At 38.7% G+C, this 14,692-nt stretch overlaps 1 protein-coding gene across 5 annotated transcripts in view; it reads right to left on the minus strand.

Annotated features, from left to right (window-relative positions):
• The window catches only part of TMTC2 (transmembrane O-mannosyltransferase targeting cadherins 2), a 419,977-nt gene that overhangs the window by 315,013 nt on the left and 90,272 nt on the right, over nt 1-14,692 (minus strand). For all 5 annotated transcript variants that reach the window (XM_032182578.1, XM_032182587.1, XM_032182560.1 and 2 more), the window contains exon 2: nt 2,220-2,790. In XM_032182578.1, coding sequence (XP_032038469.1) covers nt 2,220-2,790 — 571 coding nt within the window. The remainder of the gene's footprint in view (nt 1-2,219; nt 2,791-14,692) is intronic.

Below are 14,692 nucleotides of genomic sequence, written 5' to 3' on the forward strand. Positions count from 1 at the left end.
TCCAACCTTCAGGCACCTCTCCTGTTCTCCAGGACCTTTCAAAGATGATAGAGAGAGGTTCGGCAAACACATCTGCCAACTCCCTTAGCACACGCAGATGCATCCCATCAGGACCCATGGATTTGTGTGTGTTGAGCCCACTCAGATGCTCCTGAACCACTCCCTTGTCAACAAGGGGGGAGATCTCCACTTCCCAGACTCTTTCTCCTCCCTCCAGGGTTGAGGAATGCCGGGGGGCAGTCCTTGAAGCAAAGACTGAAGCAAAGAAAGCATTCAGTATCTCCGCCTTCTCGGTGTCTCCCGTTACCAAGACACCCCCCTCATTCAGCAAGGGACCCACGTTATCCCTAGTCTTCTTTTTACTGTTTACATACTTAAAAAAAAAAAAAAAACTTCTTATTATCTTTTATCTTTTTTGCAAGCCCCAATTCTAGGTGGGCTTTAGCCATCTTTGTCACGTCCTTGCAGGCCCTGACAACCCTTCTATACTCCTGCCAAGAGGACAAGCCCTTTTTCCACATTTCATAAACCTTCTTCTTCCTTTTGATCTTACCGATGAGCTCCTTGCTCATCCATGCAGGTTTCCTGCCCCCCTTCCCTGATTTCCTACTCTTACAGATGCACCGATCCTGAGCTTGGAAGAAGTGCTGTTTAAATGTAGCCTCGTTCTCACATGCACCCTTGCCTTCTAGCAACCTAGCCCATGAGATACTCCCAAGCAGGTCCCGGAAGAGGTCGACGTTGGCTCTCCAAAAGTCCAGGGTTGCAATCCTGCTTTTAGCCTTACTTCTTCCACCAAGTTCCATCTTGAACTCCACCATCTCATGGTCGCTGCATCCCAAGTTGCCCCCAACCTTTACAACCCTAACAAGCCCATCCCTGCTGGTAAGGACAAGGTCCAGGAGCACTCCCTGCCTCGTCAGCTCCTCCACCACCTGTGTCAGAAAATTGTCTTCAACACATTGCAGGAACCATTTGGACTGCACGTACCTGGCTGAGTTGCTTACCCAACAGATGTCTGGAAAATTGAAGTCCCCCATGAGAACCAGTGCTCGTGATCATGCTACCTAGCTGCTTGTAGAAGGACTTATGGACCTCCTCCAAGATGCCCAACTCCAAGTGGGAGCGACCACTGTCAAAGTATCCACTGATGTCAATTAAATAGCAGCCTTGGAAAATAATTTCCAGTCTTTTAATGGAGCAGGCCAGAGACAGTCTCACTAGACTTCTCTAAACAATATTTTATATGAAAGGGTAAACTCAGGTACATAGAAAATATAAAATAGATAGTACTGGGCAATGTAATAATAATTAATGTTCTATACATATTTTATATGTGAGTAAAAAAAAAAAAAAACATAAGATATTATACTGTCAAAACATTCATTTTTGCCAGAAAAGTGCATAACTAAGTCAACATGTCACAACAGTTTATCAGCTGTGAGAGACTACTTGCTTTCTTTTGACTCTGTTTTCACTTGTACAGTACTAGTCACTTGTACAGCAACTAACGTAACTGAATCTTGATTTCAGACAGGGTATATGGGTACCACAAAAATACATGAGCTTTGAGGAGAAGTTAGAGAGGGTTTTGATGCACATTTTTTTATTATTATTCTTATTTCACTTGCTTGCTTTTAGGCCAGTTAAGCTGAAAAATTAGAAATATTTTGTTTGGTAAGGCAGTACAAGATTTGTGTCACATTTCCTACTAGGGGGAGAAAAAATACATGCCAAAGGCATGTACCCAGGTTCTGTGCAACTCTGTTAAACTAGAACAATAAAAGCACTATCTTTGCCTCAGGGAGCCTGTAGATGGTATCAGCTGCTGCACTTGCATGCTCAACCAAACTAAGCTGAGTTTGCAAGATACAAGAGGATAAGAGCACGAATGAGTTCTTTGCAAAAGGCAGCCAGATATCCAGTGCCTGATGGTAAACAGAATGAGGAGAGAGCTGCTGGAAGCAAGGAAAGTAATTGAAAGAAACACATCCCCAGCGTCAAATAATAGCAATGGGTAATAGCACATTGTTTAAACAAAATGTAAAAAGTCCTTACTAAACTGCTTTAAACATACTTTCAGTATCAGACATCTGTGCATATTTTTCAGAGTTGACTAAACTACTAAGGATTATTGTGTGCTTGGAAACTCATTTAGCACCTGTTTAATAGTGACTGGTGCTTTATGAATAGTTTATTGGAAAGAAAAGAAGACTCACCTTGTATAAAGCAGGAATGATTTGATGCATTTTCAGCCGATGAAATACAAAGATATCGTACACTGCTGAAATTGCCAGAACAGTCACTCCTTGCTCCTTCCACAGCATGCTGCACCCAGCACACACTCCCGTTCCCAAGATCCAGCCCCAAGTACTAGCTGAGGAACTTCTCGTAGAGCAGTGCTTCACGTAACACATCAGGGAAAGCAGAAAGAAGAGGCAGGCTCCGATGTCTGCCCTCCCCACAATCCCTGCTACAGCTTCAGTGTGGATTGGATGGGATGCAAACAGCAGACCTGCTATCAAGGTCCAGTACCCATCCCCAAAGAGGATCCTGGAGAAGTTTGTGAAAAGGCCTGTGACTGCAGCATGCAACAGGACGTTTACAAGGTGGTAGCCCCATGGGTCCATCCCTCCAACAGCATGGTTGATGCGGAAGGAGAGCGTGCAGAGAGGTCTGTATGACTTGTGGCTCCCACTGTGAGTGAGAAGTGTTCCCCAGAAGTCATTGTAGAATATATGCGTCCACGGCGTCTCTGGCAGAAGGTCCTGGTTTGTCTTGATGGCTCGGCTATAAAAGACAAAAATTCCATTTCAATAGAAGGAAAAGGATACAAATGAAAGGCTATGAAAATGTAATCACACTGCTACAGCAAGAAAGAATGGCATTGTTTTGATGCTGCTTTAATTCAAGTTTTGAATTTTTACAGGAGGTGTTAGAGAAGTCCACATCTATTGACTTTTTGCTAAAGCAAAATTTCCATATAAATTGGCTTTTAAAACATTAGAAACAGATGTTATGCTGCTTCCATTAAATTAAAACACCCTTCAGTGGCATTCATCTGAATCTAACCCAAGAGTAATCGGTTAAGATTTGATGAGTTATAATTAAAATGTAAAAGAAATATGAAAAACTGACAAACGTTATTGTTGAAACAACTGATCCTCCAGTAATTCAGAACTAAAACCCCAACTGGCCTTTTATACTGAAATTTTAATTTAGATGTTGGAATGAATCTCACTGACATGGATGAACAACAAACACAAAGTCGGTAGGAACATGCAAATCTGTGGTGCTGTGTGGACACTCCCACAACTTTCTCATACATATTTTGACTGACAACATTTTCAGCTAACACCTTGCTAGAGACAGACAGCAGAATATTTTATAGTTAAAAATACACCTTCTCCTTAAATTTCTTATATTTACAGTTGAGGAAAAAACATGTTTTACATTGTATTAGCTTATGACTTCCAGTCTGTGTCAGATTGACTGGGGAAAAAAAAATAATGCAGTTTTCAGCATTTTTGTTTCCAGCCACCCTGGCAAGGACGAGTGCCAGCCATTAGCAGTCTCCATCTCTAATTCAATACTGTGAAAATCTGTCCCCTATGTTTGTACAAATCCAATCATTTGCATTTAAAATTTATGCTGAGGAAGAAGGTGTGAGACCTGCTTAGCTCAAAATGATGGCTAGAATTTAATTAATTACTTGTCTTCATAACCAAAATTTAAGCTATTCTGTAAAGGTGCTTTGTTCTTACTACTAAGCTTAACTCATTTAGCATTTATTTTATATGGCTAATTAAGAATCCAGAGAGTTCAAGACTCTACTGTTAAAAATATTAAACAAGAGAAATGATTTATCTCTATTTCTTTAGTCATTCCCTCTTCTGGCCTTTCCAAAAAATACCTTCCCATAATTAACCGTTTTTCAATTCAGATGATACAGAAAAGAAAAAAAAAAAAAAAAAGTGTGAAATTCGTGCCAGTGTTGGAAATGCAGCAGTCCAATTCATTTGCCCAGATTCGCCTTACATTCTCTTCCCCATGAAACATGTCCCTTGCAACCTGTACCCAAACTCCAGTTTTTATACTATTAGTTTCAGCAATTTTGTCTTGTTCTTTAAAGAAAAATGGTCAGACACCGATATGCTATGTCACAGAATCTTCATGCAAATGCTCTAAATAACATGCAGCTCAGCATTTCCATTGTCTAGCGCACTGCTGTAATGCTTTGACACGCTTCCTCCCGGCGTGTCCTTTTGTCTCTGTGCACATGGAGGTTATGAAGAGGTCAGCTTAAATCCCTTAAAGATCTGATGATGCCTTCTAGAATGCCTGAAAATTTTCATTTTGACTTCTGCTTATGCAGTGGATTAGGTTGCTTCTATTTGTTTTCCCAACCCCATACACATTTTTCTCATTTCAGTCCAGTCACAAAAGAACATTGGAAGAAAACAAGATCTTTGTTTTCACTTTATTTATCTTGTCCTTCCACAGAGTCCCTTCCTGAAATCTAAGTCCTCTGTGATTTCAGTTTGTAGAAGCACTCTCAGGATCACCATGAGGGAAAAAAAAAAAAAAAAAAATAGGAATTCGGTAAAAGTAAAGCAGGTGTTAGGCTAGAAATATTCCTTTCTCTTCCAAGAAAAGAATAGTATCTAGGACTACAAGCTCCTGAACAGTGAGTGGTGTTAAGAATGGCTATCAGATGTCAGAATTTAGAGTTGAAACCCTGAACTACAAACACATCTTTTTCTTGGGGAAATACTAAAGAAGTAAGTGGCAGCAAAGAAGTAAGTTGCCACTGCAACTGCCCTCTTCAGAGGCTTAGTGCTCTGCTGCAAAAAGGCTAGATAGCAAACACGTTATTCCCAGGAAATGTACTGTTTTGTATCTTTTGCAGATGTGCCCATTTCCAATACTTCCATTTCCATACAACCACTTCGTAAGAGAAAAAAAAAAAAAGTAACTGTACACATCTATAAAACATATATATACATGTATACATGTATAAAGCTACTGATACAGATGTATAAAATGACTCCACACTGCACTTAATAAGAAAAGGAACCGGCTCTGTCTCTCTAAGTGAACAGCTGCCCTACCATTCCTTCCCACTCAGTATGTATCCCCTTGTTGGTCTCTTCCTTGCCAAAAGTAAACTGCTTTCCTCAAAATCATAAAGAAAGCTATTGTATATTCTGAAGGCATTAATTCAGTCAAATTTCTTTTATGGTCGTAAGACCAAATTTGATGCAAGCCTGATCCTTTCCTGTTCAGTCCAGTTCATATTTTAAAAAATAAACAGCAAGCCTTGTAGATACAGTATTGATCACCCTGTACCGGGCTACAAAATTCATCAGACAATTGTGAAATAAATGTAGTTTCTCATGCGTGTAAGGGTAGCATAGGCTAATACCTGTCAGCATGAAAAATACAGAAACTGCTGGTTCCAGCTCACTTAATGGCCCAGTCATATCAAATGTTATACCCTCTCTGAGAGAGGATTTGAAATAAAGTTCTTTCCACATGATTATTTTTTGCTAAATGTTTGAATGTTACAACAACAAAATAGTCTAGTTAATGTTTAGAAAATAGTCTAGTTAAGGTTTTGGGGTACTGGAAACACTAATACAAGAGATGAAACTAGATGTCAGACAGCAAAGAAGTGCATCTCACTTAAGCTTCAACTGCTACCCTATTTCACATTATCAAATGTAATAAAATCCACACATGGTCAACATTTGACTTGACTGAACAACAGGATGCAGGAAAATGAATATCCGAGGTACCGGAGCCAGGCAGCTCTATGCCATTTTGCCCTACGAGTTAAAAAAGTCTCCAGCTTCCCACAGCCTGGCCAGGCCCTGCGCCAGGCCCTCCCACAGGTCCATGGCCTGGCCCAGCTGCCCCCAGCTGCCCTGCTCCTGTCTAGCAAGGCCCCACCTTTCTTTAATTATTAAATTAACAAGCTGTTAATTCTGCTGCAGCAGTGGTGCTTAGTCACTGATTTCAACGGCAATTTTAAAAGCTGTCCCTCTTAATGCCCTGGCAGGCAGTGCTGACATGTCCTTTATAATGTCTGTGCACTCGCAGAGACCGTGGCTCTCCACAGATAGGAAAATGTTATTAATTGCTGGCTCCAGGAAAGACTCTGGGATAAAGGAAACTACAAAACGCCTTTTTAGCCTTGTCTTCTCCTTCTCCTTCACTCACAGTTTACCTCCAGGTTACGTCCTGCAGATTAGTCCAATCTTGCTAATGGGCATAACAAGAGAAACTCGCCAACTGCACTCATCACTCTTAAAAAGAGCTGTAAACTCTGCTCTCACTAAAAGGCAGCAGGTCACAAGGGAAAGCCGTTTTTCAAAGCTCCAACACAACTGGCATTTTTACTTTCAAGCAGCCTCAGATAAGGCTTGCAGACTCAGCCAGGGAACTCGCTTTCGTCAATTTTTAATGCCTGCCCATTTCACGCATCCCGGGAGAGCGGGATATCTTATTCAGTGTACAACAAATGGATCGGTTTGAGAGGAAGAAAAAAAAAAAAAAAAAAGAAAGAAGAAGAATCATAGCCAGCTATCAATACTTTAAAAATAGAAGTCGGAAGAAAGACAAAAGCTGCATGGGAAAATCATCTGCTTATCTACTCAAAAGATTTCTTCTGTCTCCTGCTTTATAAACTGCTGATTTGCCTGGGTCAGTACACACCTTCATCACAATTCAAGTAAGATTTTTTTCATCAAACTCAAATAATGCTGGAGACCCAGCAGTTCACACACGCACATATACATGCATAAAAAAAGCCCAGATGTTTTTAAAATTAACAGCTCTATATGTCCTAAACTTCTGCACTAGTGCTAAACCGATCCAGGTGTTAACACCAGGGTAAAAAAACAGATGCAACATTCTAAAGTGATTTAACGCGTTAAGCCATATGTCCAGCTTCAATATTGCTAATGGTCCCCATATGCTGAAAATGAACATCAGCATTTGAAGTACGGAACATATTTTTAAGAAAAAGGAGAACTCCCAAATGTGCACACAGGAAGCTATTGCCCAGCCTTCTCTCCCATAAAATAGATAGGCAGTGATAGACTGGCAAGTCTCTACTTGGAGGTTCTTCCTTGTTTTTCCTCAAGATCATTTTAGAATATTTTTCATTTACTCCCTTTTCATAAAAAACAATGGAAAAGTACCCTAGAGTGTTTCTACAGTATATCTTAACGAGTCATGCTAAGGATGGTTACGAGATTACACATTACCTGTAGAGACAACAAGCCTGGAAAAGAAACTGCCAGAGACTCCTTTTTGGAGTAGAAATTAGCTTCACATCTCCCAGATACACAGTAGCTGAATCTACGTTTCCAAACTTCTCACAGGCTATTTGTTAGGCAGATATGTGGTCAGAAAGCAGGCAAACAACAGACATCATCTATTGTACATGCCTACGTCTAACATATTTGGTTGTCTGTTATATATAAGTCTATGGGGCCTGATGGGATTCATCGCAGGGTAGCCAAAGAGCTGTCTAATGTCATTGTAAGACCTCTCTCAATTATTTTTCAATAGTCTTGGGAATCTGGAGAGGTCCAAGTTGACTGGATGCTGGCAAACATTGTCCATGTTTTCAAAAAGGGCAAGAAAGAAGACCCTGCTAAGTAGAGTCCTGTCAGTCTCACTGTAGTGCCCAGTAAAATTATGGACAAAATTATTCTGGGAGTTACTGAAAAACACCTGAAGGACAACGTTGGTGACAGCCAACACGGGTTCATGAGGGGAAGGTCTCACTTAACAAACTTCCTTTTATGACAGGGTCACCCATCTAGTTGACCAAGGGAAGCCAGTTGATGTCATCTTCTTGGATTTCAATGAAGACTTCTTTACTGTTTCTCACAGTATCCTTCTGGACAAAATGTTCAGCATACAGCTAGATAAACATACGATGAGAGAACAATTGGCTGAGGGGAGGCCTCATGGCAGCCTGCAACTCTGTCACAAAGGGAGCGGAGGGGCAGGTGCTGAGCTCTGCTCTCTGGGGCAGGGAACGACATGGAGCTGGGACAGGGGAGGGTCACGCTGGGCATTAGGGAAAGGTTCTTCACCAAGAGGGTGGTCGGGCACTAGGACACGCTCCCCAGGTCTGTGGTCATGGCACCGAGCCTGCTGGAGTTCAAGAAGCGTTTGGACAACACTCTCAGAAACATGGTCTGATTTTTGGGTGGTGCTGTGTGTACCCAGGAATTGGACTTGATGATCCTTGTGGGTCCCTTCCAACTCAGGATATTCTATGATTCTATGATGGTCATACTTTGGACAATTCTCATACATGACCACAGACTACAGCATACATATAGTCTGCATTGGCAGCAAAAAGGAAAAAAAAAAATCAGAAAATACTATCTAGTGCATAGAGATGTCTTCTGAGTAATAAGCATAAGTACATGAAAACTCATTCATTTAAATGTTTAATTATAGACTCAAGGGAACTAGTTACCGTTCTTGTAGATGTCTGGCAGCAATTATATCTTGCATGTTCTGTTTTAAAGTTCATTCCTTCTCAACAGTTGTGAAAGTGGGATTTATCTACAATTCCAGCAGGCTGTAAAAACTTATCAGTGCCACTTCACCAAAAAAAAAGCTATCTATATTGTATATTGAGTAGGGACACCTGCAGGAGACCAAATTATGTGCATCCTCTGGGTTTCAGATTGCAGCTTTCAGTTTCTCTTAAGAACAAATATTTATGTGAATCTCTAAGGAACAGCCAATAACTCAGATGTTTTCAGATGGGAAATACTGGGTAACAAGTAGCTAAGTGATATATAGGCTCCTGAGTTGCTGGCTCTGAGAACACAGCTATACACACCAGACACTGCAGAAAAAACACCTACATTCAAATCATATTTTAAACTAATTAAAGCAATACCTACCACCACCAAAGGGAAATGAGGTGTCAGTAAACTAGTGCCTAGCTAAATTCTCCCAAGTTCAGTCCTTTTATTCCTGTTTAGAAATACCTGAATGCATCCAACTCAGTGCTCATACATGAAAGATGATGTATTTTTAATATAATATTCCTATCTTGTATAACTGCTAGTGAAAGCTATTAACTATGCAGTTTGTATAAGAGAGTATATAAATAAATGATAATATTATTTACAGGTTCTGGAATATTACTGTCCTTTAACAGTTATTTCATAGCCAACTTAAGTTTAGTACCAGAACAAACACAAACCACAAGTAACAGGACTGTAAGTAGTGTCTTTCTCATAAAACTTTTGGGGTGATGCTTTCCTGAATTAGATATAAGCAGAATGGAAAGATCTATACTGTACCCTCACATGCTTGCAATTGCTATCAAAAATGATGACACAGAGAAAAAATCAATTAAAAAAAAATAATAATAATAAAAATAATAATAATAAAAAATCATTGACAAGAGTTATGGTCTTGTTTCACAAATAGATGTAGACTTTCTAAGATTTTTCTAAACTGCACAATGTCTTTTAAAGGAATCGATCTTTTAAAATACACAATGCACATTTGTAGAGCATAATGGAAATAAATACATTTAACAAGGTAACTTCAATTCCATCAGTTGTGGTTTGATTCTTCCACCAGTAGGCTACAATTCAATAGCCCTCCAGCTGTAGCTTTCTAGACCTCTCTAACTTTCCAACTAAAGATGCACAGTGTTATTCTGAAGAAGGAATGGAATCCTGAACCAGTGGTGGTACCCATATATAACACCAGGTGCTGTCAAGCTCTGCTTTAACTACACTGAAGCATGCTGCAAGCATTGATTTTCTTATTGACTAAAAGAGCTTTGAAAACTTTAAGCAGCTAAAGGTTCAAAACATTTTGGTTACAAGAAGGTTGAGTTGGCCTGAAAAATCTTTTCCTCCTGGAACATAAATATTTCAAAAGCTAGCCATAAAAGCTTCAGACTGTATCCTTCTCCATACTATAAGCCCTTTCGTTTCTAAGTTTATCCTCTTATGCTAAAAGAATCTGGCTTTAATATTAACCCTAAGTGCACCTCAGTTCCTCTCAGTTCAATCTTTTGCTTGATGTAACAAACACTGAAAGATGGACTACATGAAATCTGAAACTCTAATGTCAACTGCCTGGTTTAGGACTAGTTGATTATTCAGACACAGGTAAGAAATATGCTGGAGGGAAGCAAGAAAATAAATTAATAATTTCTGTTTCCAAACAATGGCATACCATCAGATCCCTCTCAGGAGATAGCAGATACACACAGTGGGAGAAGATGAGCTCCTGTCTTTGTGTCTGCTCCCCACATTTCTTCACCTACTTGTACAATAGGTCTACAAAGAAGCATTTATTGAAAAAAAAAAAAAAAAGCTTAAATTACTAAACCAGAAAATGTTTTCTCGTTTTCTCAAAGCTGTTATATACGGTAACCTCTCCCCACCACACCATGTAATACAAAATTGCTAATCCTGTTCCCCCAAGACTTCAAGATATTCAGTATTTGCCTGATAACATATTCCTTCAAATACACATTAAAAGTTATTCTTTACAAATATTCTTCAGTGCAAACTACTGCCTGGCAAGAGCTCATGATTTATTTCACACACGTACACGTGCACACACACAAACACACATATATATATGTATGGGTAAAAATGTAATTCCAAGCTTCTGAAGCGTGGTCAGAATTCATAGCTGGAACCTCTGCTGCCCTTTTCAAATCTATTTTAGATGATAAAAGTGGGCCCAGCAGGCCTTATTAGATTTACTGTTCCACAGAAGAACATGGCACTACCCTATTTCTCTTCCTTACTTCCCTTTGAGAAAATAAACCATAATTTTTTTTTTTTTTTTTTTTTTTTTTTTTTTGCAATTTCACCATATAGCTACTCACAACAGTACAATTACCTCTAAGGAAAATGACATTTTAAGGCTTGAGAATACGGTAGTTACGGTGGAAATGTTAAGACTCTTAGCTAGATTAATAGGACAGACATTAAACTACTTTTTCTGACAAGCCACTTACTGAATATACATAAAGCCTTTCCAAAACATGTATATTTTAAATGATTATATGAAAAACAAGGCATACCTCCTGTACCACTGCAGAAGAGCTTATCAGTCACATATCAGTCCCATTAACAGTTCTGTATTATTTTCAGTATATGGCAGACTGTTCTGAGGAAACAAAGCTCAGTCATTTAATTTTTTAAGCTTACATCTTTTGCAATTCAAGTCTATTTATTGACAGAAGTTTCAGAAAGTTTGGGGAGATTGTGTCTTATTATGCCTAAACACAAGCTTCTCATGTACTCCAAAATGAAAGCCTGAAAGACATTTTAGGCATCTGACTTTTATTTTTTGTGAAGCACTGAAAAGAACAGCCAGGAACATGTACACACATAAGTATAGGAGTAACTAATGAGTAGATGAGAAACTTCTGAACCACAACATAATGTACATAATGTACAGACAGCATCCTTTTTATCTTTTCCTTGGGGGAAAGGAGAGGAGGTTACGTGAGGGAGTGTGGTTTGGGTATAAAGGGAAGTGTTAATTTATTTTGTATAAATTCCTTAACTCAAGCCTTTTATTTAGGCGCTCAAAAAGCCTTCATTAACAGAGGTCCGGTCTAAACTTAAAGTTTTACTGCTTTAACTGAAAGGTATGCTACTAAATCTATCTAGTGAAAACAAATACCCAGAGGTTAACTTTAACCTTACACTAGCTTTAGAATCCATATTGAAGAAATGTCCATATTTGGGGGAGGAAAAAAAAAAAAAAAAAAAAAGGGCAAAAAGGGCAGTCCCAGACTAGCAACTGTTGGTAATATTCATGTTTTTCACTGCAAGAATCAACTGATTGAGACAGCTGTCAAAATCACAGCGGCTTTCCTTCCTTTATTCAAAGCACTGCAAAGCCCAGATCCCACAATGCTAAAAGCTATCAGCCATGGAATTTGTGTGCATCCCAAATTCTCCTCTCTTGAAAGAGTCTCCTCTTTCCTCCCTTCAACCCCATCTGTAAGTTGCATAAATGTGTAAAAACAGTGTTCTGACCCACAGCAATTGCACACACAAAGAAGTAAGCAGATAACATGGCCCAAAATCTCTACTGAATGATCGCCTTCCAGCTCCTCCTCCTGCTCAACAAATGGGAACAAAACATTTGCACATTGATAACTACCAGGAACCAAAATTTGGGAAAAAAAAAAATCTAAGATTGTAATGTGGTGACAAATTTTCCCATCAAAAAGCATCAGGCTTTAGAAAACCAAGTGCCAAGACCATTTATCATTTTGCAAGAGCTTATTAACATTGCACTTAAAATTTTTAACACAATATTTGCAATGTCCTAACCTCAAGCTGGACATGAATTTTTGTTCCAAATTCCATAGACTAAGTTCTTTCTCTGCATACCTGTAAAAATGCACAATTAATTTTATGTAGGAAAGTAAGTAGGAAAATAATCATTTTCCACTTTTCATCCCTTTCCCTATCTAAAGGCTATCACAGAATCAATTGTAGAATCATTAAGGTTGGAGAAGTCCTCCAAGATCATCTGGTCCAACCATCACCCAACCACCAATGTCACCCACTAAGCCATGTCCCTAAGTGCCACATCCAGCCTCTCCTTGAACATCCCTAGAGATGGTGATGCCACCACTTCCCTGGACAAACCATTTCAATGCCTGACTGCTCTTTCTGAGAAGAAAATAATAGCAGATTTTTCATTTAATCATATTGTACAGCACAAGCATTTTCCATTAAGGTTAAGTGGTTAAGTACACTTCAGTATCTTACAAATAGTTATGCTGAAGACTTAATTCTTTTCTTTTTTTTTTTTTTATACGTAAAAAAACCAGAACACAGTTATCTTTTCTTGTAGCATTGTCCATTTTTAGCACAAAATTGAGTACATGCCTTCAGAAGGCACCCAATTCTGTACATGAGAGACTGCCCACATAAATATATTAAAACTTCAAGACGTGCCATCTTCAGACAGCAACTTCCATATAAAGGGGAAGTGGAAAATATTTTTTTTTATTTTAATTTTTATTTTTAAATCAGTCTGATCTAAGGAACCCAACAGATGCCACTGCTCCAAAATTATCACTGTTTTCCTACTCCAGTTTACTAACTTCTCTGATATGCCGTCACATGTGACTGTGGTGACAGCACTATTTATAGCAATACACTAAATAATATTAGGAGGTCAAGGAAGCTCTCCCTGTGGATTGAGCAACTAAATTATGCTGAGTCAGCTCCAAAGTCCAACTACACACATGAATCAAAGATGCTGCCATTTCAGTGAAACTATCTGGGGACAAAAAGAGAAACACCAACCAACATGCAAAGCAAAACATGTTTAATTTGATGGAAGAAAAACAGCACGAAATTTTAACATTTAAGATGTTAAAATAAAACCCTAGGTTTACATTTCTCTCTGCTGATAACTTAACTCACTTGTGAATCTACCAAAATAATTAAAGTATCTTTTCAGAAGATTCTGAAATAAAAAAAAATTTCCTTGTCAGAATAGGATTTCTATTGAGCAAATTTCCTACAGAATATATATAGGGGCCAAAATCTGGCTAGAAAACATTTACGATGGATGGAGTTGAACTCCTACCCTTAGTCCTTGCCACAGAAAGGTCAGACAAATCAGACAAATTCCTGGAAGCCCTCCCCCCTTCTCCCATTATTTTTAGGTAGAAAAAAAAAAAATCAAACTTGCTACAATTATGTCAAAACCAGTTTTAAGGAAAAAAAATCTATCCAAAAGTAAAATGATCCATATAATTGGTCTCACAAAGATGTATAACAACTTCTAGTGAGTAGAGAGACTGTTCAGTATAGTCTTCAGTGTATGAACTATATTCTTTCCAGCTCTTCAACTTTTCTGCCTGAGCACCGTGGGATGCCCTTGATAAGCATATTTTAGCAGAGCAGGCTGGCACCCACTCATTTGGAAGGTGTTGATGCTACTGAAAAAAAGGTTAAAATGAGTTTTACTGACTTGTTTCATCTTTGTGCCTCAATCTCAGATGCAGATATCCATTAGAGGGAACAAATCTTTGTGGCATGCCATTGCAATTGTGAAACACTAGAAATCTAAGCCTACTGCAATGTTTAAATAAAATAAAATTTATTTTCTCTTAATTCCATGGTTAAGAACACGCAGGTAGCAGAAACAGCTTGGGATTGACATAAAAGGACTAATCGCAGTTATTTTAGTAAAGAAAATATGGACTTTATAGTCACCATTACATGGTAATCTGCACCAAGCATACTCCAGAGGATTTTACAGGATGCTGTCAAAGATTGAGCTAGAAAGCCAGGAAATGACAAATTAGTTGAATTATGTTATCAGAACACACAGGATCAAATTCTGATTTCTGCTTTATTAGCGTTAATCCACATTAGCATCGGAATAACCTCCAAATTATGTCACTGAAACCAGTAGGGTTATATAATCGAGTGCAATTGGGATAAGCTTTTATAGTCTTTCAGAAGACTTTTTAGATTTCCAAGCACAAAAACAAAACAACCAGAAACCATTTCTTCCTGTGTTTTCAAGCAGCTGTTGGGACGCAGGCAGTAAGTAATAAGGATCTCAGACAGCAATTCAGGGAAACTGAAGCCATTACTAGAATCATGTACGAAATCAACCTTCCCAACTATAC

This window comes from Aythya fuligula, chromosome 1 (assembly GCF_009819795.1).
Source record: "Aythya fuligula isolate bAytFul2 chromosome 1, bAytFul2.pri, whole genome shotgun sequence".
NCBI classification, from domain to species: domain Eukaryota; kingdom Metazoa; phylum Chordata; class Aves; order Anseriformes; family Anatidae; genus Aythya; species Aythya fuligula.